Raw genomic sequence first — 26,846 nt, 5'->3', positions numbered from 1 at the left:
GAATAAAAGCATACATTTAAACCTAAAAAGAAAACATGAATTTTCCTTAAAAAGACAAACAAACAACGCTTAGGCCAACAGCTAAAACATGGAATTAGAATAATTATTAATTTCTTAAGAACAAAATTACAAATGATCATAATCCATGGGGTCCCACTTTGATCTAGACATGCATACAAATTAACTTGAGTGGAAAACTGAATGCAAGCGAACAGTAAACTGCATACAGAAAAGAAAATCTTTTATTGTTACCGTAATGTAATCATTTTTGTAAAGCAGCCTGGGACGAATTAATGAACTCCTCCGGGTGCCCCTATTGATGCTACTACTTTCTATACTTCAATCACAGTGATAGGATTTGTACTTTTTTTTTCCCAAAACAGGACCAGTTTATTTGAAATGTAGAGAATTTTGTTAACCGTTACCCTTGGATTGCACTGCACAGCTGTGTCAGAGAGCCCAAACACTCATGTGACAGATCTCAAAAACAATCACAAGCTAGAAGAGTACATTCAGTATGCCAACCCTACCAAACTTTTGCTCGATTATGAAACAAACACAAACAGCTAGGTCTATGATCAGTATTTCCATTTGAGAGTTTAGCAATTATACAGCATCCTTTGCCACACAGATTCCTCTGTATACGCACTGTACGTCTATCTACAGCTACCAGAAAGAAAGGAAGCAGGCCGACAGCTGTGATGGGTTTAGTCTGTGGCACAGAGTATTGCTTTTTTCCATTTTCTTGATGATCTACAGGCTGATTTACAAAGGCTGCCTTCTGCATGCATCAGTGTCCTTACAAGACTCTGTGTGCACTCTTGAGTGCTCCTTCAGAATCAGAAAAAGAGAGAGTAGTTAAAAACAAACAAAAAAAGACTGTCTGGCCAATTGGTGCCATTTTGCCCCAGAGAGGTTAAAAAGTTGAACAGCAACTTAATTGCATCTTCCCATAGTTTACACTTCCATTTAGCTACAGTTGATCAAAAAGATAAAGGGAGATTATGCTTCTCAGCAGTTCTGAAGAGGGGAAAAAATCTGCCATTGGTGTTGAAGAGGTCCTTTTCACCAGTAGTATCACTATATTCCACTTTGTGAACAGAGAAATATTACTTCCATAGTATCTATTCACAGTAGTGTCCTCCAGTCCATGGAGAATGAATTTAATTAATTAATAATAATAAAAAAAAACATTTGTACAGTTTAATTGTTCGGAAACCCAGTTCTGTTAGACCTGTTCTACAGATCAGGTCAAAAAAACAAACAAAACAAAAAACGATACTCTCAAATCAAGCAAACATTTGCAGCAGATCATAAAAAAACACTCTTTGCATTCAAGTTGAATTAATCGCTCATCCGCAGTGACTGACTTCACAGCCGAAGCTCGCTCCTCTCTGAAGACACTGAAATAGTTTGAATAGTCTGAATGTCTCCAAACGTACATGATACCAAAATCACAGCTGAAATCCAAAGTTCTTTTTCCTCTTTTGGATACTTCATTGTCAGAAACACTTGTCTGAAAGACTGGACTACAGGACGTCAATAGCTTGATGTCGCTTTCCGTAGTCCACATTCCTCTCACCTGGAGCGTCACGGTCTTCATCGTCTGAAAGATAAGACAACAGGGGTCATTACAGTTCGGTAAGTACATGCTCAGAAACTTTGAAAGTAATAATAGTGAAAACTACTAAGGCCACATGCACACTGTAAAAAGTTGGGAGTGACAACCACAATGTGTGAATGAGTGAATCCTATAAATGATCATCCTGTGTGCATGCAGAATACTGCTGAAGTTAGTTAGTCTGTCAGAAGACACAGTGAGTATGTTTACATGGACAGCAATAAACCGATTTTAATGCGATTAAGACAATACTCTGATTGAGAGTCTACCATGTAAACAGCAATTTTTGAGCATCTAAATCAGACTAAAATCATAATCATACTAAACAGAAGATGTGCAGTATGCTGATTTTAGTCGCATTATTGAAGTGCAGTACAGACATGTAAACTCCACAATCAAACTATTGCCGTCTTGTAGGTGGTTCACTGCATTATATGACAGGATAGTCTTTACACACACGGCTGTTAGACACTATTACGGAGTCAGTGCAGACCACAGACACCTGCATAGCAAAATGCGGAGGTTTTTTCCCATATGGCGTGCGGTATCAAACTCTATTAAAACAACACTCTTCCAGCAGTTCATACCTGCATCTAATATCTTGTTTGGCATGAATGAAATGTTCCGGAATAAAAGTAAAGGTGCCAAATTGCAGTTAAAATAACAAATTAAAAATGAAACACCTGAAATTACATGAAACTCCGGAGGAAATGTGGCTAGCGTGATGACGCAATGACGTTAATCGAATTATGGGCTATAACATGTAAAACATTCAAAAAGCAACTCATGTAAACACCTTAATCATATTATTGTCTTAATCATTCAGTAATCAAATCATTCGAGTACTGATGTCCATGTAAACGTAGTCAGTGTTTGTTTATGGATTGTTCAATGTAAATGCTGTAATTTATCAGCTATATCCTAATGATGTTGAAGAAAGATGTTTCCTTTGCATTTTAAATAATGCAACAGGATTTGATAATGAGGAAGCATTTCTTTTTAAACTTAGAAAAAGAAAAGGGTCATTGAATTCACAAAACAAAAGCATTAAGTTCATTTTAAAGTTCACACTTTATTTTAAAGTACAATTCTTGCTATTAACAAACTATAAACTACAGTAAGACTTTTAACTCTAAGCTACTAATTTGCTGCTTATTAATAGTTATTAAGGATTATTAAGGTGGTAGTTGGGTTTAGGTATTGGGTAGGATTAGGGATGCACAATAAGATCATACTTGAAGTACTAATAAGCTGCCAATCTCTTAATAATTTCCAGCAGTTAATGAGAATTGCTACTTAAACTAAAATGTTACCAATTTAAAGCTTTATAAAATATTCAGAATAAAAAACACATTTATTTTCCTCAATTTTGTAATATCTAGTTATGCAAGTAAGTAATATGTATTTATATAACGCATTTATTGTGTATGGTCACACACCCAATGCGCTTCACAATCATGAGGGGGGGTCTCTCCACACCACCACTAGTGTGCAGCATCCACTTGGATGAATCGACGGCAGCCACAGGACAACGGCACCAGAACGCTTGCCACACACCAGCTATTAGTGGAGTGGAGAGACGGTGATAGAGCCAATTCGGTGGATGGGGATGATTGGCAGGCCATGATGGGTAAAAGCTGATGGAGGGAATTTGGCCAGGAGACCGGGGTTACACCCCTACTCTTTCCAAAAAGAGCCATGGGTTTTTAGAGACCACAGAGAGTCAGAACCTCGGTTTAATGTCTCATCCAAAAGACGGTGCTCACTAACAGTAGTGTCCCCGTCACTATACTGTGTTATGTCAACAGTAACATCAAGAACATCCGTGTAAACAAAATCACCTCAAGTGTCAAGTTTACTGCATTTTGTCTTATTTCTAAGTATTGCATATTTTATATGCTAATTTTCTTGAAATATCAGCCACAGTATACACACACGATAAACGAAAATACACAGGATTCATTCTTGCACTTTCTTTCAGTTTCCACTCCCTAGACCTTACATTGTGAAAATGGCCCGAGAGATGAATGATTCACAAGTGTCACAAGCATTACGTGATACTGATGACAAATTAGCAAGATGAAAAAAAAGATGGCCAAGTCTACACAGCAAAACAACAGTGATTTCACAATTAAAAGTGAAAAACAGGACTTGACATGCATGGACAACACAATAACTCCACACACAAAGCACGTTGATTAGTAAAGACAGTGACTGGATAAGCTGAATGAAGCATGCTGGGAAAGAAGGTTCAGTCTCATAACCACATGGACCAGAAGGGTTAAATCTCGCTCACTCAGATCTCTCTTTCTCACTCTCTCTCTCACATCCACACACGCTCTCAGCACACTGAGGTGAGGGCTTCCCCTTCAGTTAACTCCATCCTTAAAGCAAATGAACTGGCAGTACTTCAGTATGCTGTGAGCCCATGATGACTGAACCAGCAGAGCAGCAACAGCACAGGGTGGGGGAGAGGAGACCAAATAGCAAAGCAGTCGCGATCCCCCTTGCTCACCTTGGACGTCTTCCTCCCCACCATCACCATCCTCTTCCTCATTGTAGGCCAGCTCGGCCTGCTTGTCCGCCTCATACTCACCCACGTTGCCATCATCCCCGTTATAGTCCGCCAGCTTATTGCCGTGTTGCGGATCTACAGGGGACTCGTTTTCATCAAAGAAACGGCCTGCAGAGGCAGAGAAGGGCCCCGTCAGGAAAGAAAGGCAGAAAATAGAAAGAAAGGAACCAGCAAAATTCCAAAGAGGTGAAAAAGAAAGCATGGAATGGTATCAGGGCGATTTTCAAGAAAATCAAGACCAGAGAGTGGACAATGAGGCTGAATGGAGGCCAAAAGTAATGAGGTTTAAAAAAAAATGACCAAAAAGATGTATGCCATATTTCAGGCTCAAATGACAATAAAATCTCAGAGGACAATTGAGGAATGGAGCTGGTGGTAGAGGACTTCCCACACAAGAAAGGAGGGCTGGATGGGATGGGATGGGGTACACCATGTGGAGGTGTGGAGGAGTTTAGCTTAGGGAGCAAAGACAGGCAGCACTATAATCAGCAGAGAGCCCAATATACCATCTCTTTCTGTTAACATACACAAACATTCCTGCTTGATTTTACACACCGATATTGACAAAGTCAAAATTACAGTACTGTACAGCTTTATGGCATGGGACGATTTCGCTCATGTTTATCGCAGATATTTAACATCTTGTGACTAACCAAACAGCCCTCGATGTGAGAGTGCAAACAAAGACTATAGAACACGCAAGACAGGTCACTCGTATAGTTTTGAATGGGGAAAAATGTAACGGTCAAAATGGCGAATGAAGCCCCACCTACTAGAATAGGAGTCAATCATCGATTACTATAGACTGACGTTTCTTCGGGAGGGGGACTCGGACCAGAGGTGTGCTTTTAAGACAGGTTTTGTGGTCAACAAACACACTGGAATCTCAGTGAATACTTGCTTCACATACATAAGAAATATATCCTCATAAAGCCTGAAATCTGTACTTTTAAATGAACCCACGGCACTTGAAAACAAAAGTTTTTTTGATTTTGTAATCTGTATGAAACAAACGCGAGGTACAGTCTGTCCTATCAAACACGCATCACATGACAGCAACTACTCAAATGCCCACAATCTTGTAAACAAAGAGTCGCTGTCATTTCAAGACCAAGACCAAGTTGTGAATTACTTCAGAAAAGCAGAGCGATCTGACAAAGCATTATCCAGAGGATGAGAATGTGCAAAACGGCCATAAATGAGGTTGGTGTTGTGATCTCGTTTCTTTCAAGTGCGCATCGGCATTAGCTCAGGCAACCTGAAAATATGCCAATTTGGCTTAATTCAAATGTCTAGAAGCGAAACTTATAAGACAGTTGTAATTTAATTTTATTGGTGATTCGTAGTGTAATTGTAAGCTTGGCAAATTTTAGAATTTCAGAATTTGACGTTTCCCCATCAAATTCTGAGTGAAATGACTTGCCTTAAAGAGGACTTTGGTGCAAACAGACCAATTAAAAAAAATTAATAAAAATTATGGCTTGTTTATTTGGTTAAAACGTTAAAGAATAGTCAACTAATAAGACTTGTGCTTTTATTCATTAGCCTTGAGCTGTTGAAGTTTCAGTAAAATATGACTTGGTGGCGCACAAGAACAAAACAATCTAGACAAGCACAGGAAATAGGATTCGATGGTGAGTTTAATTTCACCTATTTTTTCATGGCTTTAACTTTTCCTCTAAACTTTTGACTTGGTGTTTGTGTGCTGTAGAGGAGGAGGAGGATAAACAGAAGTGAAAAGGTTTGTGATAAAAACAATTGCCTTCTGTATTCATCACAAACCTTTTAACTTCTTGAGAGTCACAATTTTTGGGGGTGACTTCCTTGTGCCACCTTGTGTACCTGAGTATTTCTATATTAAGCGCCATCTACTGTCAGGGAGTAATTTTGCATGTCATCGCCAGTGAAACATTGATTTAGTATGAATGCTGAAAAATGTCTCAGAACAAAGAAAAAACACTGACAATAAGCATGAGCAAAAATCATCCCAGCATGGCCAAGCCTTAACATAGTGTACTTCACAGTCAGCCTGGGTTTCAGAGACACACATTCACCCACTGCCTCAGAAAGATTGACTTAAAGCCTGCAAGCTGTAAGAATGGTGCTAGATTCTATTGCAGCAAACAGCAGGGAGACCTAAAAGGATAGTTTTCCCAAAACATTTTATGTGAAACACAAAAACTCATGAATCACAATCCACTTCTGTGGTTGGTAATTCAACATCGGTTCGGCCATTCTGCATAAGATCTCGTTTTGTATTCTACACAAAGCATAAGATCTGCTTTTGAATACTGAGGTTCAGAGTATCTGGCAACATCAAATATCCGGTTGTTAAGTCTGAGGTCACACCTCAGCCTTTCTGGGTTCAACTTCGCTACGAAATGGCAAAGGCTAACAACAAACAGTGTTAATATGTCATGACTTAACAAGTGGATAGTTGAAGCTTTGCCTTGAGAAAAAGGCAGCTATCCACACACTGGTTTAATACTCACTCTGACGGTGACGTGGGGGATCAGCAGGCACAGGATCTCTGCCGTTGTGTGGGTCAATGGGTTTGGCGTGGACTTGAACCGGGTTAGGAGGAGGAGGAATCCCAACTCCCTCTGCCTTAAAACCCTCAGCTGATAAAACACAGATACAGCACTGGATATTAAAGAGGTGCTTACTTCATGCCTCTAATCTCCATTACTCCCATGTAAAAAATCAGCAAAGAGTAAACATTGTTCACTGACGTTTGCAAGCAGGTTCATGTAGACAGCAGAAGAAATATGAAAGAAGACATGGATGTCAAAACATAAACAAATAATAGTACATAACTACTGAAAAAGAGCATGCTACCTTAAAAATGCAGAAACCAGAGGTCATTTATAAATGCATACAAAATAATTATTAAAATGTTAAAATATATATTTTATTCTGATATTAATGGACAAATGTGATGAAAAATGATTTTAATGCAGATGTCTTCTCTGCCCTTTAATAATTAAATCCTTTCTGTCTGCATAATAACTGTGCGAGTGTACACTCGTCGGCCACTTCATTAGGTACACCTTACCTAATGAACCGGGTTGGACGCCCTTTTGTCTTCAGAACTGCCTTGATCCATCATGGTATAGATTCAACATCATGGTTTCCGCTACATTCATTCGTCCATGGCGGGGCACCACACCAAAATTCATCCCGCCACAGCTACATTACAGCTTCTCATTCAAAATATTCGGTTGTTTTTTTTAAAATAGCGGGTATAATCGTACCAAAAACGTATTAAAAGGTAAGTAAATTATAACAGCGCAAACTTCTGTAACAGTAGTGCTGTGCGTTCTTTGTTTAACCCTTTAAAGGTGACATGCTGACAGACTGACTGACAGACAGGTGCCTGATGCGTGAGGCCAGAAAACAGTTATGATGAACACAGTTTCCATATTTATATTTTATTTATAGATAAAGGTCTGTGGTTTTGCATACAATGACTTTATCTTGCTGGGGTTTATAGCCGTTTTACTTTACTTCAGGACGCATTAATCCCGCTCTGTAGGTCTATTGGAGACATTCATAAATATTTCTAGCAAATCTAATAAATGTTGGAGACTTACTCACTATATAAATGCACTAAATCGCACTTCAGCAGCGTTTATTTGAGAGCGCGCAAGAAGTTTTGTACACGAGCAGAGGAAATCTGCGATCGAATTCAGAGACTGACATGCCGATAGGCTATTACATGAATGCGATCTCGACTTAGTGCGCTCACAACATTTGTCAATGAAATAACGCCACACGTAGTTAGTAGATCTGTGTAAAATGCCCAACAGAGTCTGCCGCCACAGCTGGAAAAAATCCTAGAGGAAACACTGAACATTGTACTGGAAATATTCCTCAGAGATTTTGGTCCATATTAACATGATAGCATCACACAGTTGCTGCAGATTTGTCAGCTGCACATCCATGATGTGAATCTCCTGTTCCACTACATCCCAATGGTGCTCTATTGAATTGAGCTCTGGTGACTGTGGAGGCCATTTGAGTACAGTGAACTCATTGTCATGTTCAAGAAACCAGTCTGAGATGACTCTCACTTTATGACATAGAGTGTTATCCTGCTGGAAGTAGCCATCAAAAGATGGGTACACTGTGGTCATAAAAGGGATGGACACGGTCAGCAACAATACTCGGGTAGGCTGTGGCGTTGACACAATACTCAATTGGTACAATTGGTACCCAAAATGTGCAGAGAAAATATCTCCCACACCAATACACCACCACCGCCACCACCACCAACCTGAACCATTGATACAAGGCAGGATGGAGCCATGATTTCATGTTGTTGATGCCAAATTCTGACCCTACCATCCGAATGTCTCGGCAGAAATCGAGACTTATCAGACCAGGCAACGTTTTTTCCAATCTTCTATTGTCAAATTTTGTTGAGCCTGTGTGAATTGTAGCCTCAGTTTCCTGTTCTTAGCTGACAGCAGTGGTACCCGGTGTGGTCTTCTGCTGCTGTAGCCCATCCGCCTCAAGGCTTGACGTGTTGTGCGTTCAGAGATGCTCTTCTGCATACCTCAGTTATAACGAGTGGTTATTTGAGTTACTGTTGCCTCTCTATCAGCTCAAACCAGTCTGGCCATTCTCCTCTGACATCAACAAGGCATTTGCGCCCACAGATATTTTCACTTTTTCAGACTATTCTCTGTAAACCCTAGAGATGGTTGTGCATGAAATCCCAGTAGATCAGCAGTTTCAGAAATACTCACACCAGCCTGTCTGGCACCAACAACCATGCTACGTTCGAAGTCAGTTAAATCACCTTTCTTCCTCATTCTGATGCTTAGTTTGAACTGCAGCAGATCATCTTGATCATGTCTAAATGCATTGAGTTGCTGCCATGTGATTGGTTGATTAGAAATTTACATGAATGTGCAGTTGCACAGGCGTACCTAATAAAGTGGCTGGTGAGTGTATGTTTTGGTCTTGCATTACTACCAACACAACCAGCAACTGAAAATTGTTAAATACAAGAACCAATCAAGCAAGACCTCTCACCTCCAACTTGTCTGCGCTGCTCCCCAAACTCATCCGCCTTTATGCCTGCCTTATTGTCCTCATCAAACAGCATGGGTTTGATGACCACCGGTTGTGGAACCTGCTGCTGTACAGGGATCTCGCGGTTCACCAAACGCAGGTTTTCATCATGGGGCATGTCTGGTCTGTCCAATGGCTGCCCACGTGCCAAATCATCCCCTGGTCTGGCACCAGCTCCGGCTGCATAGCCTGCTCTCTCTTCCTTCAGCATTGCCGCAGCCTCCGCGGGCTCCATGTGTTTCTGCGGTGTGATGGCTGGCTTCTTTATGGCTGGAGAATCATGAATTGCATGTCTGAATTAAGTAACAGACTTGATCTCTAAAGCATGCTTTTTTACTTCTCTTCATTACTCATCAAAATTCAACTAATAGTCAGTGGTTCCATAAAATCTTTTAGAGTTACTCACCAAACTGTGAATCGTCTATCTTGCCTACTTCACTGTCTTCAATGCCAGGCATTCCAGCATCACTGCCAGGTTTTCCCAGATCATCTAAAATGTGTGAGAGAGAAGAGGTGAGAAAATGAGAGAGAGTTATACAAATTATGCTTGTAGATTAAGAGATAATAATGAAAGTACTATGTCTGAATTTAGAGTCATACTATATAGAATTTAATTAATAAATGAATGAATTAAAATAAGTAGCTACTTAGATAATATGTCACTTTGGAAGCAGTGTTTACTCATGCTACCTTTAAGAACCGGGACGTCATTTCTCCTTGCAGCCACTGTATGGCGCTCTGCAGTGTCCTCTTTCTCTTTTCTTTTGTTGGACTGATCAAGATCCACGTCCACTTGCTGAACTACAGAATCTGCATTTTCTAACAAACTCTGCAACAAGAATGTGATTCAGTTTTATCCAAAGGTTAGTGAGTAGAAACAAGCTTACCTGAAGCAGGGCTGCACAATATGGGAAAATAACTGACTTTTTTTCTGAGATAAATTATTGTGATACAAGTATAATGACACAAGATGACTTAAGTAACTCTATTTGGAAAGAATTTGTAATTTTACTTTGATTAGGATGATTTTATAGGGAAGTGCAAAATACTGCACAAAATACACAGAATTATCCAAAAATATACTAAATAAAAGAAGCAAATTAAAACAGATGAGAACAATAGATAGAAATGAATTAAACAGCACTTGATGGTTTTTGGTCGAGTAAAATATTGTTTTGGCACAGAAATTCAATAATCAAATGTAAAATAACACTGTCTATAGTTCTCATTGTATAAATAATTAAACAAGTACAATCTTTGTTAAGGTGGCAAACTTCTTCATTTTATTGTGCCCAAATCTTTTCAATTGACTTGAATTCTTAGTCTCAAGACACATCCAAACAAATCTTTTACACTGTTTGATTAGGGTTAATCTCTGCAGTCACTCAACAAATCAGGTGTTCTGAACTGTGGTTCCTGGTTAATTCTAATCCCAATTAGCATTAAAGATTCAGCCATGTGACTAGGGATGCTCATAGTAACTGATTCACTGTTAACCGAAGGGGCGTGTTTTTATCCAATTAACGGTATTAGTTAAACAATTTAAAATTATTTAAATAATTTTTTTAATTGGCTGCATAAATGTGCAACACACATGTTAACTCACAGGACTGTCACACGTGCAACCACACCTGCCTACAGACATATTTTTCAGAAAAAGCAAAATGAAAGAAGAACATGGCTGGTCACAGTTTGACGCAGACAAGTTGATGCCAAACCAGTGCTGATGCTGATTGCCTCTGTCCTGGTTTTGCGTCATAAGCACCTCCATTTATTTGCACAATTGTTGAAAGAAGCTGCAAAACAAAACTTTCTGAAATGGGCTCTGCTTTGGAAACAAGCTGGCCACAAGTAGGAGAGTCGGGATTTTCTCTCCATCAGAGCATGCTCCGGCACCGCTCATAAACACAACAAATAGGCTATAAAATATCCATTTTTAAAATAGCCTACATAATCTACGAATCAAACAAATCCAAAGATTTTCTTGATTTTTGCATAATGATAACTCCACCAAAACTGAGGCTTTCATTTTATAGCTTATAAAACATGTATGCAAATTAATGCAATATCATATGTAAACAACAAAATTGTTATATACTATAGTAACCTATACATTACAAAAAATAAAAAATTAACATATGCGCCTTGTCATTGTCTTTCATCACACGTAGCGCGTGCACATGAACCGAGAATGAGAGAGAAAATAAAAGCACACAAGCTCTAAGGTAAAACCAGACGCTCAAGACATGATCTTTAAACTAATGACTTCTATTTAAAATGTTGACAGGGGTTTATGATATAAGAATAACAGCAGAGCATTCATTAAATGCATATTTTCCGTGGATCGATCGATTTAAGGTAGTTTGCTATTTTTATTTGACAGAAGAAAAAAATGATTTGATTAAAAAAAAAAAACAGCCTTAGCCGGTTCTTAAACAGGATTCAGTCAGTGTTTTCGTTTTGTAATCTACATTTGTCATTTCAGTGAAAAATATCAAGGGCAGGACTATTTATTTTATTCTGTTTATTTAGTTTATTCTGTTTTTCTTTGCTGTTGGAAGCACTGCAGGTGTGTGATAATGCTCTGTTGTCATGTTCTGTTGTTAATATGTTCACATAATAAATCAGTATTTTAAAATGCAATATTTAATGTGTCAAACACAAAATAAACATCAATTTTTATTATTTTTTTAAAATTCAATAATAATTAAATATTAATATGACCAGTTAACGGTTAATATTTGGTTAACAAATGGCAGTTGTCGGTTGGCAAAATTAACCAAAATTTGCATCCCTAAATGTGACTACTGCAGGTTTGCACATTGTAATATCAGTGCTGAACTGATATATTGTGCAGCCCTAACCCTGACTGTATTCAAGTTATCCATACACTACCTGTCTGAGTTTTGCTGCCTCTTCCTCCACTCTTTTCTTGCTTTCCTCATATTCTGCCTTCAGCTCGGCTATTTGCCGACCACACTGCAAGCTGCAATGCAGATATTACATTATGCATTCATATTATACATCAACTAGTCCCTAATACATGAATGGAATGAAAGTGCACTGAAAACAAGACTTCAGAAAAGTCCAACAGCACTTGTACTCACCTTTCATATTCTAGTTTCTTTTCCAGATTGGTGCTGTTTTTCCGCACTTCCCTCTGCTGGTCTTCTTGTCGAATGACCTCCTGTTTCAGCTCCTTTACCTGCTCTGTTAACGTGAAACATAAAGACAAACAGGACTCCATTAGATCATGAGCACCACAATCTAAAAATATATTAGCCAACAGGATACAACAGAAATACATTAGGAAGACACAACACTTCTGTTCACGTCTCTTCACTTGCATATTCCACAATCCTTTTTTCATAGACACCGAGTCAATTACTGGGAGAGAGCACCCTCTAGTGAGCACTCTTACCTTTCAGTCTGTGAATCTCTGACATCTGGGCACTGACATCATTCTGCAGCTTATTCTGAAAAACACACACAAATCAGCCAGGAATGCAATAAGACAATAGTATAAAAATGACACAATGCATGTAACATTATGCACCTAATACATGAATATTCTTACAATGGAATCTGCTTTAATGGAATTTAGACAAATAGTTTTGTATCCCTTACATTTTATTTTACTTTATTGTCTGTACAGAGATCATTTGATACTGGCATAGGTATATGCACAGCTGGTGTTTTTCAGCTAATGGTAAACTTCCGGTGAAAAGTTTCTGTGACTATTTTAAATTTGATACGGTTCCTTTAACAGCATCGACATCGTAATGTTATTAAAATAAAGCCAGTTAAGTAAACTTAAGCATTTATTTAATTGTTCAAGCGTTAAACGAGATGAAAGACAGTGTAACCGCTAGCGCCATCAGGATCAGCAGGCGAGCGCAGAAACTCTATTCAATATACTGAGGTAAAATAAATTTTCATATATTAAAGCGAGGGTGGGGAAAAATGGAATTGAATGCAGTGCTTCTTGTCCGGTCTGTGACCCATTTTATATTAAATATCTATAAGGCAGAGAGGATCACTTATCTCTAAAACACATGAATCCCCCCACACACTGACCCCAAAAATATAGATTTTACTAAAGCGTTTGATTTAAAACAATCACTGCCAATGGAATAAAAGACCTTTTTATACATGTTCTTTTTAGCCAATGGTCTACCCAGGAAACTAACACCAAATCATCAGCATATTTAGAGTAAGATCATCGCTGTTACACTGAAATTTGTTAATATAAATAAAGAAATACAGTGTAACAGAGATTATCTTACTCTAAATATGCTGATGATTTCGTTTAGTTTTTCTGCCATACAAGAACAGCATGACGAATGGTGTGCTGGATGTTCCCAGATTGTTATTTATAAAAAGTGTCAACTACTAAACAATTAGATTGTGTTGTAGATCAAGTTCTTATTATTACAGTACATCTATGGTCAACAATTTCTAAATCTAAACTACATACTAAGGCTGCACGATAAGGAAAAAAAAAACTGATATTGCCTTATTTTATTTTCCTGCTATGAATATTGCGATATGAATACAGTTTTACAAGATTGTGTGAATAGCTCTATATGACCGATTTCATGACCATTTTGGGGAGTCTAACAGTATTATGTACGGAATTTTAATAATCACAATGCCAAACAATGCTTTTCTTACTCTTGTTTCTAGACTAAATATCAAAAAAAAAATCTTAGACCAAGTACAAATACTGCTTTTTCACCGTCAGAGGAAACAAGTGAAAATTAGGAGTTTTTGCATGTCTTAAGGAAATTATCTGCCAGTGGGGTAAGTGAAATAATCTTGTTTGCACTTTGAAATGTAGATATGTGGACTAAAGACAAGAAAAGTATAAATTCAATGATTAAATGCAATTTTGTAGCTCCTAGTCAACTATAATTCAGACTGGACATTGCATTGTGACTATTGTAGATGCGCACATTATGAAACGATATATTGTGCAGCCCTACAACATACACAGCAGAACAATAGTAATATGAAATATCTTCCTATGGTGAAATGTCCTTCTTTTGATACATTTTAAAAATGTCATTTATTACTGTGATCAAAATTTCAGCAGCCATTAATCTTCAGCATTACATCATTTTCCAGAAACATTCTAATATACAGTTGAAGTCAGAATTATTAAACCCCCTGAATTATGAGCCCCACTGTTTATTTATTTCCCCAATTTCTGTTTAATGGAGAGAAGACTTTTTCCAACACATTTCTAAACATAATACTTTTAATAACTAATAACTGATTTATTTTATCTTTGCCATGATGACAGTAAAAAATATTGTACTAGATATTTTTCAAGACATTTCTATACAGCTTAAAGTGACGTTTAAAGGCTTAACTAGGTTAATTAGGTAACTAGGCAGGTTAGGGTAATTAGGCAAGTTATTGTATAACAATGGTTTGTTCTGTAGTCTATTGGAAAAAAATTTAGCTTAAAGGGACTAATAATTTTGACCTTAAAATGGCTCTTAAAAAATTAAAAACTGCTTTTATTATTTATAAACCAAATAAGACTTTCTCCAGAAGAAAAAATATTATCAGACATACTGGGAAAATTTACTTGCTCCGTTAAACATAATTTGGGAAATATTTCAAAAAAAAAAAAATAAATTTAAAGCGGGTTTAATAATTCTGATTTCAACTGTAGTTTCCAGCATCTCTGAAATAAAAGGTACAAAACCTGCCACTAGGGCAGTTCCCTTTCAAATGTAGCTTTATTTCCGAGAGCGCATGTAACATTTGCAATTTATCAATATTGATAACAATGTTGAAATGTCTGTGTGGCTATACATTTCTCAGAACTGAATCCTTTAAAAACACTTAAAAGTTTAAAATGTTTGAAAACCCACTGATTTAATGTAAACGTCAATTTATTGCGTCTAAGAAAAAATATTTCTTTTTTATAGGTTTGAACTGTACTTTATTTGACCTTTATTAATGAACAGATTAACCAAACTATTTTGAGATCTGTCCCTGCATTTAATTATTTAAAAGAATAAACATCCTCCATGCAAAAATTCATTAAAATAAGGTGTGAAGCTGCCTTCAGCACCACACACACACATTCTTCAACACTGGCTAGTTTATTAGTCAAACTGTATTGTTGTCCAGTTCCCTTTCACTGAGCCACACAGTAAGGGAATGCAATCTCCAGAGCTTTACTGCCGTAGGAGAGGCGGCTGTGATTTTGCAAAGGGATTGAGAGGGGGTAGCTCAGAGGGAACTGTGATCAAGATGGCAAATTCACTGAGGGGATGTGGACACAGCCAGAGCTCGAGAGCAGAGCTGTGGCTCAAAGCAGAAGATGATAGTCAGCACAGCAAATTAAGCTGCAAGGGCAGCGGACATAAGGACTGAGCATTGTGCCATTACAGAGCACTGATAAGCCTTCAGCTACAGCTAGCAGCAGAAAAGCAAATAAATAGCAGCCCAGTGTACGCAGTACTCTGGAAAACTGCTACTCTCTATCTAATGCTTGCATGCTTATCCTGTAGATTTCATCCAGGTGCTTTCTCTCATTGCAAATTGTAAAAAAAAAATGTGCAGGTGCCTACTTAAATAGTTAAATAAAAACTAATTAATTAAGCTCTTTCTACACCTAAAGAGAAAATAGAGGCTTGGAGACTCATCTTGCAGTAACTCTCAGATATAAAAGAGCCAAAGAAGTCTTTGATACCTGGAGGTAAAAGAAAAAAATCTGTTTACATTCATCTCAGTGTCATTGACTGCACGTACGTCTGTCAACTGAAAGCTAACGGCAACAGTCAGGCCTTGAGGCTTTAAACGGACCCCTGCCCTGACCATACATTAAACAGCACCATACTGCCATCGCTATTAGGCTGATCACCAGAGTTAAAAGAGAAATTAATGAAAGGAACCACAGAGCGTAGAGGCAAGGGTTCAGTAATTAAAGCATCAATGTCACCCTGTATAAGAAAAAGCTGAGCTCGGCACCTTCTTGTCAGCAAAAGAGGAAAGGGAGGGGAAGAACATCACTTTGGGTGCTTTCACACCTGGCTCATTTTCTACAATAGCTGTGTTTATTTGGACATGTGTGAACACAGTAGTAACACCATACCAAAACAATCAGGCCAAGATCGCCTGAACAAGGTAGTCTCAGCCAACTTGGAAACAAACTCTGTATCAGTTTGCTTGTGGTGAGAAAGCAATCCAAACCAATGGACCAGGCTTTATTACAATGTATGATAAGTTATTACAGACAATACTTGAAAACAGAATGAATCGATGGATATCTTGGAACCAAGACAAAGTGATATGACAAAGTGATATGCCTAGCTTAAATTTTGCCAACAGAACAAACCAAAAACAACTGTCCAAAAGACATAACATTCAGATGAAGCCTTATTCTTGCTACAAATGATACTAAAAACACAATACAACAACAGTTGCAAAGAAAGCAACAATAAGCACAGAGAACTACTGTTTATCCATTCTGAGTGTTGAGCCTGAAACAAACAGCAGTATCCTAGAACATAAACAGGTGTGCTGTTGACCAATGAGATGACAGTTCACCTGCACCTGACAAATCCTTGTCCGTTTAGCAATTCTGTAACTGTTTCGAAACAAAACAAACAATCCACAGGTGTGAAACCATTATGTGTGTTTTACATATGCTTCTTTACAACACTTGGCTCCAGCCATTCTCAGATCCAAAAACTTGGAGGACTGATCTTTCTCCACAACGAATATTACCCTAATAAAAGAAAAGTCAATATGAAGAAGTCGTTATGTACCAGGATGGAGCAGCACTAATAAAAAGAAAAATTCGAATTGGACTACAACAGTGGTAGAGAATCTGTGGCTCTTATACCAAAAATGCGTAGCTCTCCAGCTGTCTCCCTACAATAATATTTTACAGTTTAATAATATAATAATAAATAATAAATATATATATTTTTTTACAGCAAAATGAATAAGAACTTTTTTACACATATATACACGTGTGTGTGTGTGTTTATATATATATATATATATTTTTTTTTTATTTTATTTTATTTTTTTTTTGCACTTGATCTTAAAAAAAGATTGCTACATAAAGTGTACTTATGTTCATGCAACACTGTAAAACTTTATTTAGGTGGGATTAGGTTAAGTAAAGGTACACTTGTGTTTTGAGTAGGTCAGGGGTAGGAATGAAGGGGTAGGTATAGTGTGAATATGATTGCAGATCATATTGAGAACATTTACAGCTTTGATTACTAATGGTTAGATAGTTAGACTTGAGATCAAAAGGTTGCAGGTTCAAGTTCCGGCACCAGCAGGGATTGTTGGTGTGAAGAGTGAACAAATATCCACCTCAATACCACGGCTGAGGTGATTCCCTTGAGCAAGGCACTGAACCTGCTCCCCGGGCAGCCCAAAGTGTGTGGTGTGTGTTCACAGGTGTAAGTCACTTTGTATAAAAGCATCTGCTAAAAACATAAATGTGAATGTATTTGTCATTGCAATAAATAAGTAAACAAATACAGTGCTCAGCATATACAAGTACACCCCTCACAATTCTATCTTTTAAATTCATATTTTAATAGGAAGCTATACAATATTATATTTGTGCATTTATTGTCCATATATTAGATTAGTCAGCACTGAAGCCAAATCTGGAGCTTATCTAACAAAATAACTTACGATAACAGTCCAAAAACTAGTACACCCAAATTTATATGTTATAGAAAAATATTAAATACAATTTTCAAGAGAGGAAAAAAAATTAATTGAAATTTTGTAGGCTGTAATTTTTTTTGGTCAATATTTTGCTTGAATTTAATTGTATTATCTTTTAATTTCTAAACATGTTTGGTGACTAAAATATTATTTTAATAAATATATCTGTTTAATAAATCTGTTTTTGTTTAAATGCACCAAAATGCATTGCCTATATTCACTGAAAAATGGATAAAAATATTCATTTTCAAAGCGTGGTGTACTTAATTATGCTCAGCATGATTAAGTATTGTACTGTGGTATTTTAATATGACAAAAAAACAGTATAACATTTAGAATAGGCTTTATACATAAAGGGTGTCATTTTAGATTCAGTAAATTAGTGAACACTGATAGCAACATATCTGTAACCTCAAAAATGTGTTTATTCCATTTTTCTGACATTTATAGGTCAGCTCCAGTAGCCTTTCCACAAGTTTTATTCCACTGATGATCTGATAAAACATTTACTAGAATAATTAATAATATAAAAAGAAGAATGTGGCTGATCTTTGTTTCACAATAAACAACATAAAGTGCGAAAGGCCCTGTTCCTACTCTGCTCAGGCAGGACACATGCTCCCAGGTTGTCATCCGAGCAACTGAACATGAGATGAATGGGAATTGTAATGGCTGGCTCTCTCCTAGGACAGACCACACAGTAAAAGTGAACTGTAATGTACAATAGAGGGTGAGTGTCTTTGTGTACATATTGACACTTTGGGTCTCCACCTTTGATATACAGAGCATGACAATAGTGGCATTCTCAGAAGAGAGCAGATCCTGTTTCTAAAGCCATGACATGTGGACTAGGTATAAAATGACACCGCGAAGGGGTATAAAATGAGCAAATACATTTTTTCTTTAAAAAAAATGGTAAGAAAAACGAGTTTCCATTACCAAATTTGGAGAATAATTTAATGTTAAGATGTTGTTGAGAATGAAACAGAGACCTATTTTGTATACTTATTCTATCATACATATAATTTAGTGAGACTGGGGTCGTCAGAACAGCATTCAGGCTGTCAGGAGGGCATTTTTCCAATGCACGGAGAAGAGCAATTACACAACGGTTTTCAACTATGATAGTTAAAATCCTCATTTACACACTGACTACGTCTGACGTTACACTGCCTTAATCTGAATAAAACAATAATATGATTAAGATGTTTACATGAGGGCAACGCAGTGGTGCAGTAGGTGCTGTCGCCTCACAGCAAGAAGGTCGCTGGTTCGAGCCTCGGCTGGGTCAGTTGGCGTTTCTGTGTGGAGTTTGTATGTTCTCCCTGCGTTCGCGTGGGTTTCCTCCGGGTGCTCCGGTTTTCCCCAACAGTCCAAAGACATGCGGTACAGGTGAATTGGGTAGGCTAAATTGTCCAAAGTGTATGTGTGTGTGTGTGTGAATAAATGTGTATGTGTTTAATAGTGATGGGTTGCAGCTAGAAGGGCATCCGCTGCATAAAACAAATGCTGGGTAAGTTGGTGGTTCATTCCACTGTGGCGACCCCAGATTAATAAAGGGACTAAGCCGAAAAGAAAATGAATGAATGAAGGTTTACATGAGTTGCTTTTTGAACGTTCCTTTCATGATCCCATTTTACATGTTATAGCCCATAATTCGATTAACGTCTGGTTAGCCATGTAGCATAAAATATCATGGCAACAAAGAGCGATTAAAGCTTAGCTGACATACCTTCATGGGACCAAAACCTAGAATTGGTACAAGCTAAACTGAAACTTAACTGGATAGCCAGCAAATCAAGCTACATGATACAGGCCCTAGAGATACAAGGCATTTTGTTATTTTTGATGACATTTAATGAATGTTCCTCTGAATATGCATTTTTTAAAGTAATTTAAATAGCACGCAGACTATTTATAAAAACTCTATTGCCTCTTCATTGTCATTTTTCCTTCTATTGTTTAAAAGTAAATAAATTAGGGCTGCAACAACAAATTGATAATTATTGATATTGAAATTCATTGTAATCAAATGCTGTTATTGAATAATTCAGGTTTTGTCACATTACACAGCTGCTAATCTGTGTTACAGATGGCTGAACATCAGCATGTTAAGTAAAAATCTCTTCATCATGTAAAATAGTATAGTTGAAGTGGTTTTGTTGAAATATTTTGCTAACTTTGGGACAGTCATGCTGGATCTGACTGATTTGCGAGTTTCAACTAAACAGTTGAAAAAAATACTTGCCCAAAAAATCGATTATCAAAATAATCATTAGGTGAAGCCTTAAGATAAATGTAACATTTTGGTGATTGTGTTAAGAGGGGATGTAGATGTCACCATTTCAGAAGATCGATTTCTGTCTGTGTTTTGTCTAACTGGAATTTGAACTAGACATGAACATTGATATTCCATGTGCATTTGGATGGCCTGTACCTTTATAGATTGATCTGTGCTGCAACAAACGTTTGGTATATTGCTCACGCAGGCCTCTTTATAGATTATTACCCTTTCACATTCACTGCATACAGCAGTAATTGTATTTTATGAGGCACCATAAAGCTTTGCCATCTCAGAAATCTAAATTGTATGGAAAATTGAATATCTTCTATCATGTTCTGGTTTATTTGCACTCATTACTATATTTTAACTCGCTTCTTGTTGTCTGAATAAAACTGCTGTCTATTTTCACACTTCTATAAACGAAGGTGGTTTTCACACTCTTCTCTCTTGGTTTAGTTTGTTTAGGCATAAATAAACACTGAAATTGCTATCTGATCTGCACTATTCAAGATCACATGATTGAGGCAGTAATGTCAGACTTCAAAATGAACCCTTGAGTTGTTTAGTAGTCTGATTCAATAAACCAAGCAGTATAATTATTCCAAAAAGTAAAAGCAGCACAGTGTCTTTGAGTACATTTACATGGACACCAATAATCTGAATTTAATACGATTAACACAATACTCTGATTGAGAGTCCACCATGTAAACAGCAATTTTTGAGTATATTAATCCAACTAAAGTCATAATCGAACTAAACAAATCATATTAAGGCTTGTGCAGTAATCTGATTTGTCACATTATTAAAGTGCAGTACAGACATGTAAACACAGCAATCAAACTATTACCATCATGTAGGAATTTTCGCCACATTTTGCGACAGGATATTTCAAACACACATGGCTGTTTGACACCATTCTCTGTTCCTATCGAGTCAGTAAAGGACCACACACACACACACCACGAAACACACACCTCTAGGGCAGGTTATGTTCTGGCTTAGAGATCACAAACCGAGATTCAACTAATCAACTGTAAACAGTGACACATCTCTGAAGCAATAAAGCAACTCCTCCCAATACTCTTGCTCCAAATTGAAGGTCACTCTATAGTAAAACACTTTCATAGATAAAATCATTTAATTTAAATGAGGATTATTTATTATAAATGTATTTGATTTTTTAAATGACTAAATCCCGGCATAATCCATTCATCATAGAACAAATTTTAGTTTAACAACTAATGAGTTTAATTATATATAAATTTACAAGTTAAATATATAAACATTTTTATACATTTTACAGCAAGTTAAAGCTATATTTTTTATCAGGAAATGAAGCTTTAAAAAACATTACACATGAGCTTAGATTTCCGAGGCTCTGTTTACATGTACATACTATAGAATTTGCTTTCTTTCCGCTCTCCTCTTTAATGGACTGCTCTTTTCTTCTTACTGTATACAAACGCATTATCTTTGCCTGTGAATTCTGCTTACTCTCTAACAAGATGTCAATCAACTTTATGTTTCATTATATTTGGTTGGCTGTTTGTGACTGATGTCCTGCCTTCAAGTGCACACGCTCACAAACTCAGGATCGAAGCCTAAAAGTTAAAAGAGAAAGTTTCATGGGACCAAGCCTGATTGCACTGGTTTGGTTTTGTCAACTCAACACTAATCCTGTAATCCTGAGTGTGTTCAGCCACCATCACAGTACAGGCCTCTGCTAATTACGATCTCAAACAACTATGCTGATATAATATCAAGAACAAAGAGCAAGACAGAGGTTTGTACGTGAAGAGTCTGAGACGTGAAGGCTCTTGGGGGGGTCTCAGTGCCCTGGGCACACAGATGGGTCTGACCAGGAGTTCTCAGCTGTGTCACACAACCACAGGGAAGCCTACGGCTTGAATCCATAAAAAGCAACCTGACAGGATGCTCTCTGTCATGCCAACTCACCTTTTTAATATGCTGAGGTAGACAGTAAATATTTATATAATATATAAAAATAGATATTTTCTCCATGATTTAAAGATCATTCCTTTTAAACATCTGTGGACAAATATTTTTTTCTTGAATATGGGAACCTTGTATATATTCTGATTACACTGAAAGTACAAACGCACAGCAAAACTCTGTTTCTGTCAGTCACACACCCTGCTGACTGGACACGACACACAGAGGCAAAACAGCCTTATCTGCAGACACAACTAGTAGAACAGACACAAACAGTAAATATCAGCAAACTACCTTCAGAAAAATATAGCTTTAGAAAGATCTGGATTAGAAAGGCCTGTATATGTCTGTGTGTGGGACAAGCTATTGGGAAAAAAAACTGGTCAGTAAAATAAATCTCCTATACTTCCAGTAGAACTGAAACTATCTGTGAAATGAAACATACCTGAAACAAAACACCTTACTGCAAACTCTGTTTTAAATTAACCAAGTAACACCAATTATAAACAAAGAAAAGAAAAATCATCTCCAAACAGGCAGAGGACTGAACAAATAGACATGCAGGATGTGAGCGATTATAAAAGAGTGATCAATATGGTTACACTGTTTAAAAGTTGACAAGGGCAGAGCCATATGGAGTCAAATGTTTCCAACCACATATCCATGAAAAAGATAATCATATTGCTTGCTCCTACATTTTCATATGCAACTTGTGATCTGATAAGAGCATTTCAGTGGTAAACTCACCATAATAATATGGCCTCAAACTAATTGTCAAACACTGCATTCACTAAACAAAAATGTTTTTGCAATGTTTAAAATATTTTTTTACTGAATTAAATATATGTGGGGCGGCACAGTGGGGTAGCATTGTTGCCTCACAGCAAGAATGTCGCTGGTTTAAGTCTCGACTGGGTCAGTTGGCATTTCTGTGAGTTCTCCCCGTGTTTATGTGGGTTTCCTCTGGGTGCTCCGGTTTCCCCCACAGACCAAAGACATGCACTTTAGGTGCACTCATTCATTCATTTTCTTTTCAGCTTAGTCCCTTTATTAATCCAGGGTCGCCACAACAGAATAAACCACCAATTTATCCAGCACGTTTCACACACATGTTTTTCTTTTTTAGATATTTCACAAATGATGTTTAACAGAGCACAAAAATTTTCATAGCATGTCCGATAATATTTTTTTTTCTTCTGGAGAAAGTCTTATTTGTTTTATTTCAGCTAGAATAAAAGCAGCTTTTAATTTTTTTATAAATATTTTAAGGTCAGAATTATTAGCCCCTTTAAGCTATATATATTTTTTGATATTGTATAATGATGGTTTGTTCTGTAGACTAACTTGCCTAATTACCCTAACCTGCCAAGTTAACCTAATTAACCTAGTTAAGCCTATAAATGTCACTTTAAGCTGTATAGAAGTGTCTTGAACAATATCTAGTCAAATATTATTTACTGTCATCATGGCAAAAATAAAATAAATCAGTTATTAGAAATGAGTTATTAAAACTATTATGTTTAGAAATGTGTTGGAAATCTTCTCTCAGGTAAACAGGAAATGGAGGAAAAAAAACGGGGGGGGGGGGGGGGGGTCTAATAATTTTGACTAATTTTTTGATAACTGTATATACATACACCCATCTTTGTTTAGTGAACGCATAAACATTCTTATCGTGCAATTTTTTTGAGCATTTATTTTTTACAGAAGGAAATAAGCATTTCACAGTTTCTACATTATTTCCTCTTCAGACATCAGTTGAGTGACCCCCACATATAGCTTTTAGAACAGAAATCATTTGCTCTCTGAAAAGTAATTATACAGAAGAGAGAAATTAAGCTACTAAAATATACTATCAGTTTCTGCATAAAAAAAAGAAAGGCTGCCACCGGAGTGAATGTGTTTCACCCCCACTCACCTCATGATGAAGATGCTCATTATGACCTTTCAGTAGAAAATACGGTACACACATGAAACTTTTCATCAGATTTTTCTTTAAATGAAAATCGAAACTTTACCCAGGAACAACTGTGAGCTGAAACTGAATGACTTGAATCAAACAAGTAAAACTAGTTTAAAAGTGTTACAAAGAAAATCTAGCCATTAGAAACCGGAGGTTTCTAGGTTTGTGACAGTGTGAGTCTGATGTACAGCATACCTGTTCACTTCTCACTCACCTTGTCATCGGTGCAGACTTTGACCAGCGCATCTCTGGCCTGCAGTTTGTTCTGCAACGCGCTGTAATCTCCGTCCTTCAGGTCGATCTGTTTCCGGTGCGTGTCCACCTGCATCATCAGTTCGGAGTTTCTCTTCTCCAGGCGGGAGCGCGCCGCGTCCGTGCGCTTCACCTGCGTCTGCACCTCAGCCAACTCGTCCAGCAGCCGCCCGTGCTTAGTGGACACGCTCCAGTAGTTAAACGACAGAATCACGATAACCACCAATAACGCAATCAGGATGAAGGACGGGAGGCGACCCCCACGTCGATTTGCGCCGAAACCGATCATCGCGTAATCGACCCGCGGCACAAATTCCGTTCTAGGGCTTTGTGTGTTAAACTACGAGTGATGCGGTCAAGTCGTCTATCAAGAAAGAGGCACTTTCTTTCTCATCCGGCTAACAGCAACCTTGAGGTGTCCGGAAGTTGGCGACAGTAACGTTACTTTACTTAGACGATTCCTCCGTGTCCCTCCTGCACAGTTGACGACTTTCCTTGTTTGCATTCATGCAACGCCACTGTCAGTAGATCAAACACATCAACACACACACACTCTCTCTCTCTCACACACAGGCGACGTGGCCTAAGACAGCTCAGTTGCGCTAACAGCACACAGTCATCAGCTTTCCGTCCTCCGCCGGATCCTACAGCTCTTCCAAACGCATTTTTACTCGTTTACCGTCATCTCTGCAGATCTACTGTCATGCTCGAGTGAAAAATTCACTTCTGAATCACCGACCAGCTCAGCGTTAGCCACAACCTCGCTAAAGTAGCATACGTGGATGTGGTGGAGCAACAGCCGAGCGCTAGCTGCAGTTCAACAACACGACACCGATTTCATCTAAACACACAACAACAAACATAAAGCCAAGCCGATTTTGGGCATGCAAACACATATACTACGGTTAGCAACAAAACACAACAGGCTACAGATCGTTAGCGTTACATCTGAGAGCGTCAGTAAGGCCAGGTTTTCGGTATTCCCATCAAGCACCACAATACGCGCCTGATATAAAAGAAGAAGGCGGCATAAACAATCCGACTATATGCGTTTGACAATGCAGGTTCAGGCAGACTATACACACCGCCAGCTTTAGAGTTCGCTCTTACTGTAACTCAACTCCAGCCTTCCCCTTCTGCTCTCGGCCCTGCAGAATGCAAGCGCACACACTGCGCATTTGTGTGTGTGTATACACATTAGTATTCGCTCCAGCAATAGATCATGTTTCGTAAATGTATCGTTATCTTGTTGTATATCTAACTGCCAGGATAGACGGCTCAATAAAATCCAGAAAAATGTCGTCCAACGTGTAAGGTGTACAGAGGGGCATGATTGACGGCTTCAACAGCCAATCCGTGGGTACAACCGTGCGCATTAGATGTTTCTGATTGGCTGTGGGCGTAAACCCTTTTGTTGCCGTGTTTTAATTGGACGCTCAAATAATAGGAGGAGGTGGGATATATGGCACTAGAATGAACATTCTCATTAGACAAAACGTCGCATTTATGGGAAAGCCTTAGCTATTCTGGGATGTTGCTCGATGCCTTTTATCAAATAAATGGATTCATTGTAGCACTATACATTTATTCATTGATTTATTTTCCTTCAGCTTAGTCCCTTTGTTCATCAGGGGTCGCCACAGCGGAATGAACCGTCAACTTATCCAGAATATGTTTTACACAGCGGATAGCCTTCCAGCTGCAACCCAGTTCAGGGAAACATCCGTTTACACTCATTCACACACATACTCTCCAGCCAATTTAGTTTATTCAATTCACCTTAACCGTATATGTCTTTGGACTGTGGGGGAAACCGGAGCACCCGGAGCTGTCTGTATTATAACATACAAAGTTATTTGTCTAATTGGCCTATTTAAAACACTCACTGCACCATGTGCTAAACTTGAAAGGAAGGGATAGTTCAACCAAAAAACAAGATTCTGTCATTATTTACCCTCCTTTCACTTGTACCAAACCTGTTTGAGTTTTTATTTTGTCTGTTGAACACAAAAGAAGATACTTTGAAGAATGTTGGAAACAGGTAAGCATTGACTTCCATAGTATTTGTTTTTCATACATTCGGTGTCAATGGTTACAGGTTTGTGACATTTTTCAAAATATCTTCTTTTGTGTTCACCAGAAAAAATATAGTCATAAACCCAATTAGAGTGAGCAAATAGTCAGTACTTATCATTTCTGAGTGAACTTTCCCTTTAAGAGCACATGAGAAAAAGTGTAAGCGTGTACTAACTCTCAAGACCTGTCAAAGCTGTGCTTATGTAAGCCAATCGCACATAATGACCTGACAAGGTTAAAACAGCAATCATTCATTCATTTTCCTTCGGCTTGGTCCCTTTGTTCTACAGGGGTCACCACAGCGGAATGAATCGCCAACTTTTCC

The 26,846-nt window shown here is 37.8% G+C and overlaps 1 protein-coding gene across 1 annotated transcript; it reads right to left on the bottom strand.

Moving 5' to 3' along the window:
• Window positions 1–224: 224 nt before the first annotated feature.
• golm2 (golgi membrane protein 2) lies at window positions 225–25,777 on the bottom strand. The gene is made up of 10 exons (XM_056461591.1): window positions 24,408–25,777; window positions 12,697–12,751; window positions 12,383–12,485; window positions 12,171–12,261; window positions 9,966–10,104; window positions 9,682–9,765; window positions 9,237–9,545; window positions 6,689–6,817; window positions 4,137–4,304; window positions 225–1,606 (listed from the first exon to the last, which is right to left on the bottom strand). Exons 1-10 carry the CDS (start codon window positions 24,732–24,734, stop codon window positions 1,530–1,532), a joined length of 1,482 nt encoding a protein of 493 aa, XP_056317566.1. The 5' UTR covers window positions 24,735–25,777; the 3' UTR covers window positions 225–1,529.
• Between the last annotated feature and the right edge of the window lie 1,069 nt (window positions 25,778–26,846).

This window comes from Danio aesculapii, chromosome 7 (genome assembly GCF_903798145.1).
Source record: "Danio aesculapii chromosome 7, fDanAes4.1, whole genome shotgun sequence".
NCBI classification, from domain to species: Eukaryota; Metazoa; Chordata; class Actinopteri; order Cypriniformes; family Danionidae; genus Danio; species Danio aesculapii.
The sequence above is the reverse complement of the archived record's forward strand: the minus strand, read 5'-3'. Positions and strand labels throughout refer to the sequence as shown.

Excerpts from the sequence above, each read along its gene's own strand:
- golm2 (XM_056461591.1), bottom strand. The coding sequence starts at position 24,734 with ATGATCGGTTTCGGCGCAAATCGACGTGGGGGTCGCCTCCCGTCCTTC. Across the intron at positions 12,752-24,407 it reads AAGTCTGCACCGATGACAAG|AATAAGCTGCAGAATGATGT; the intron begins GTGAGTGAGAAG and ends TGTGTTTTTCAG. Across the intron at positions 10,105-12,170 it reads AGGCAGCAAAACTCAGACAG|AGTTTGTTAGAAAATGCAGA; the intron begins GTAGTGTATGGA and ends TTCTTGTTGCAG.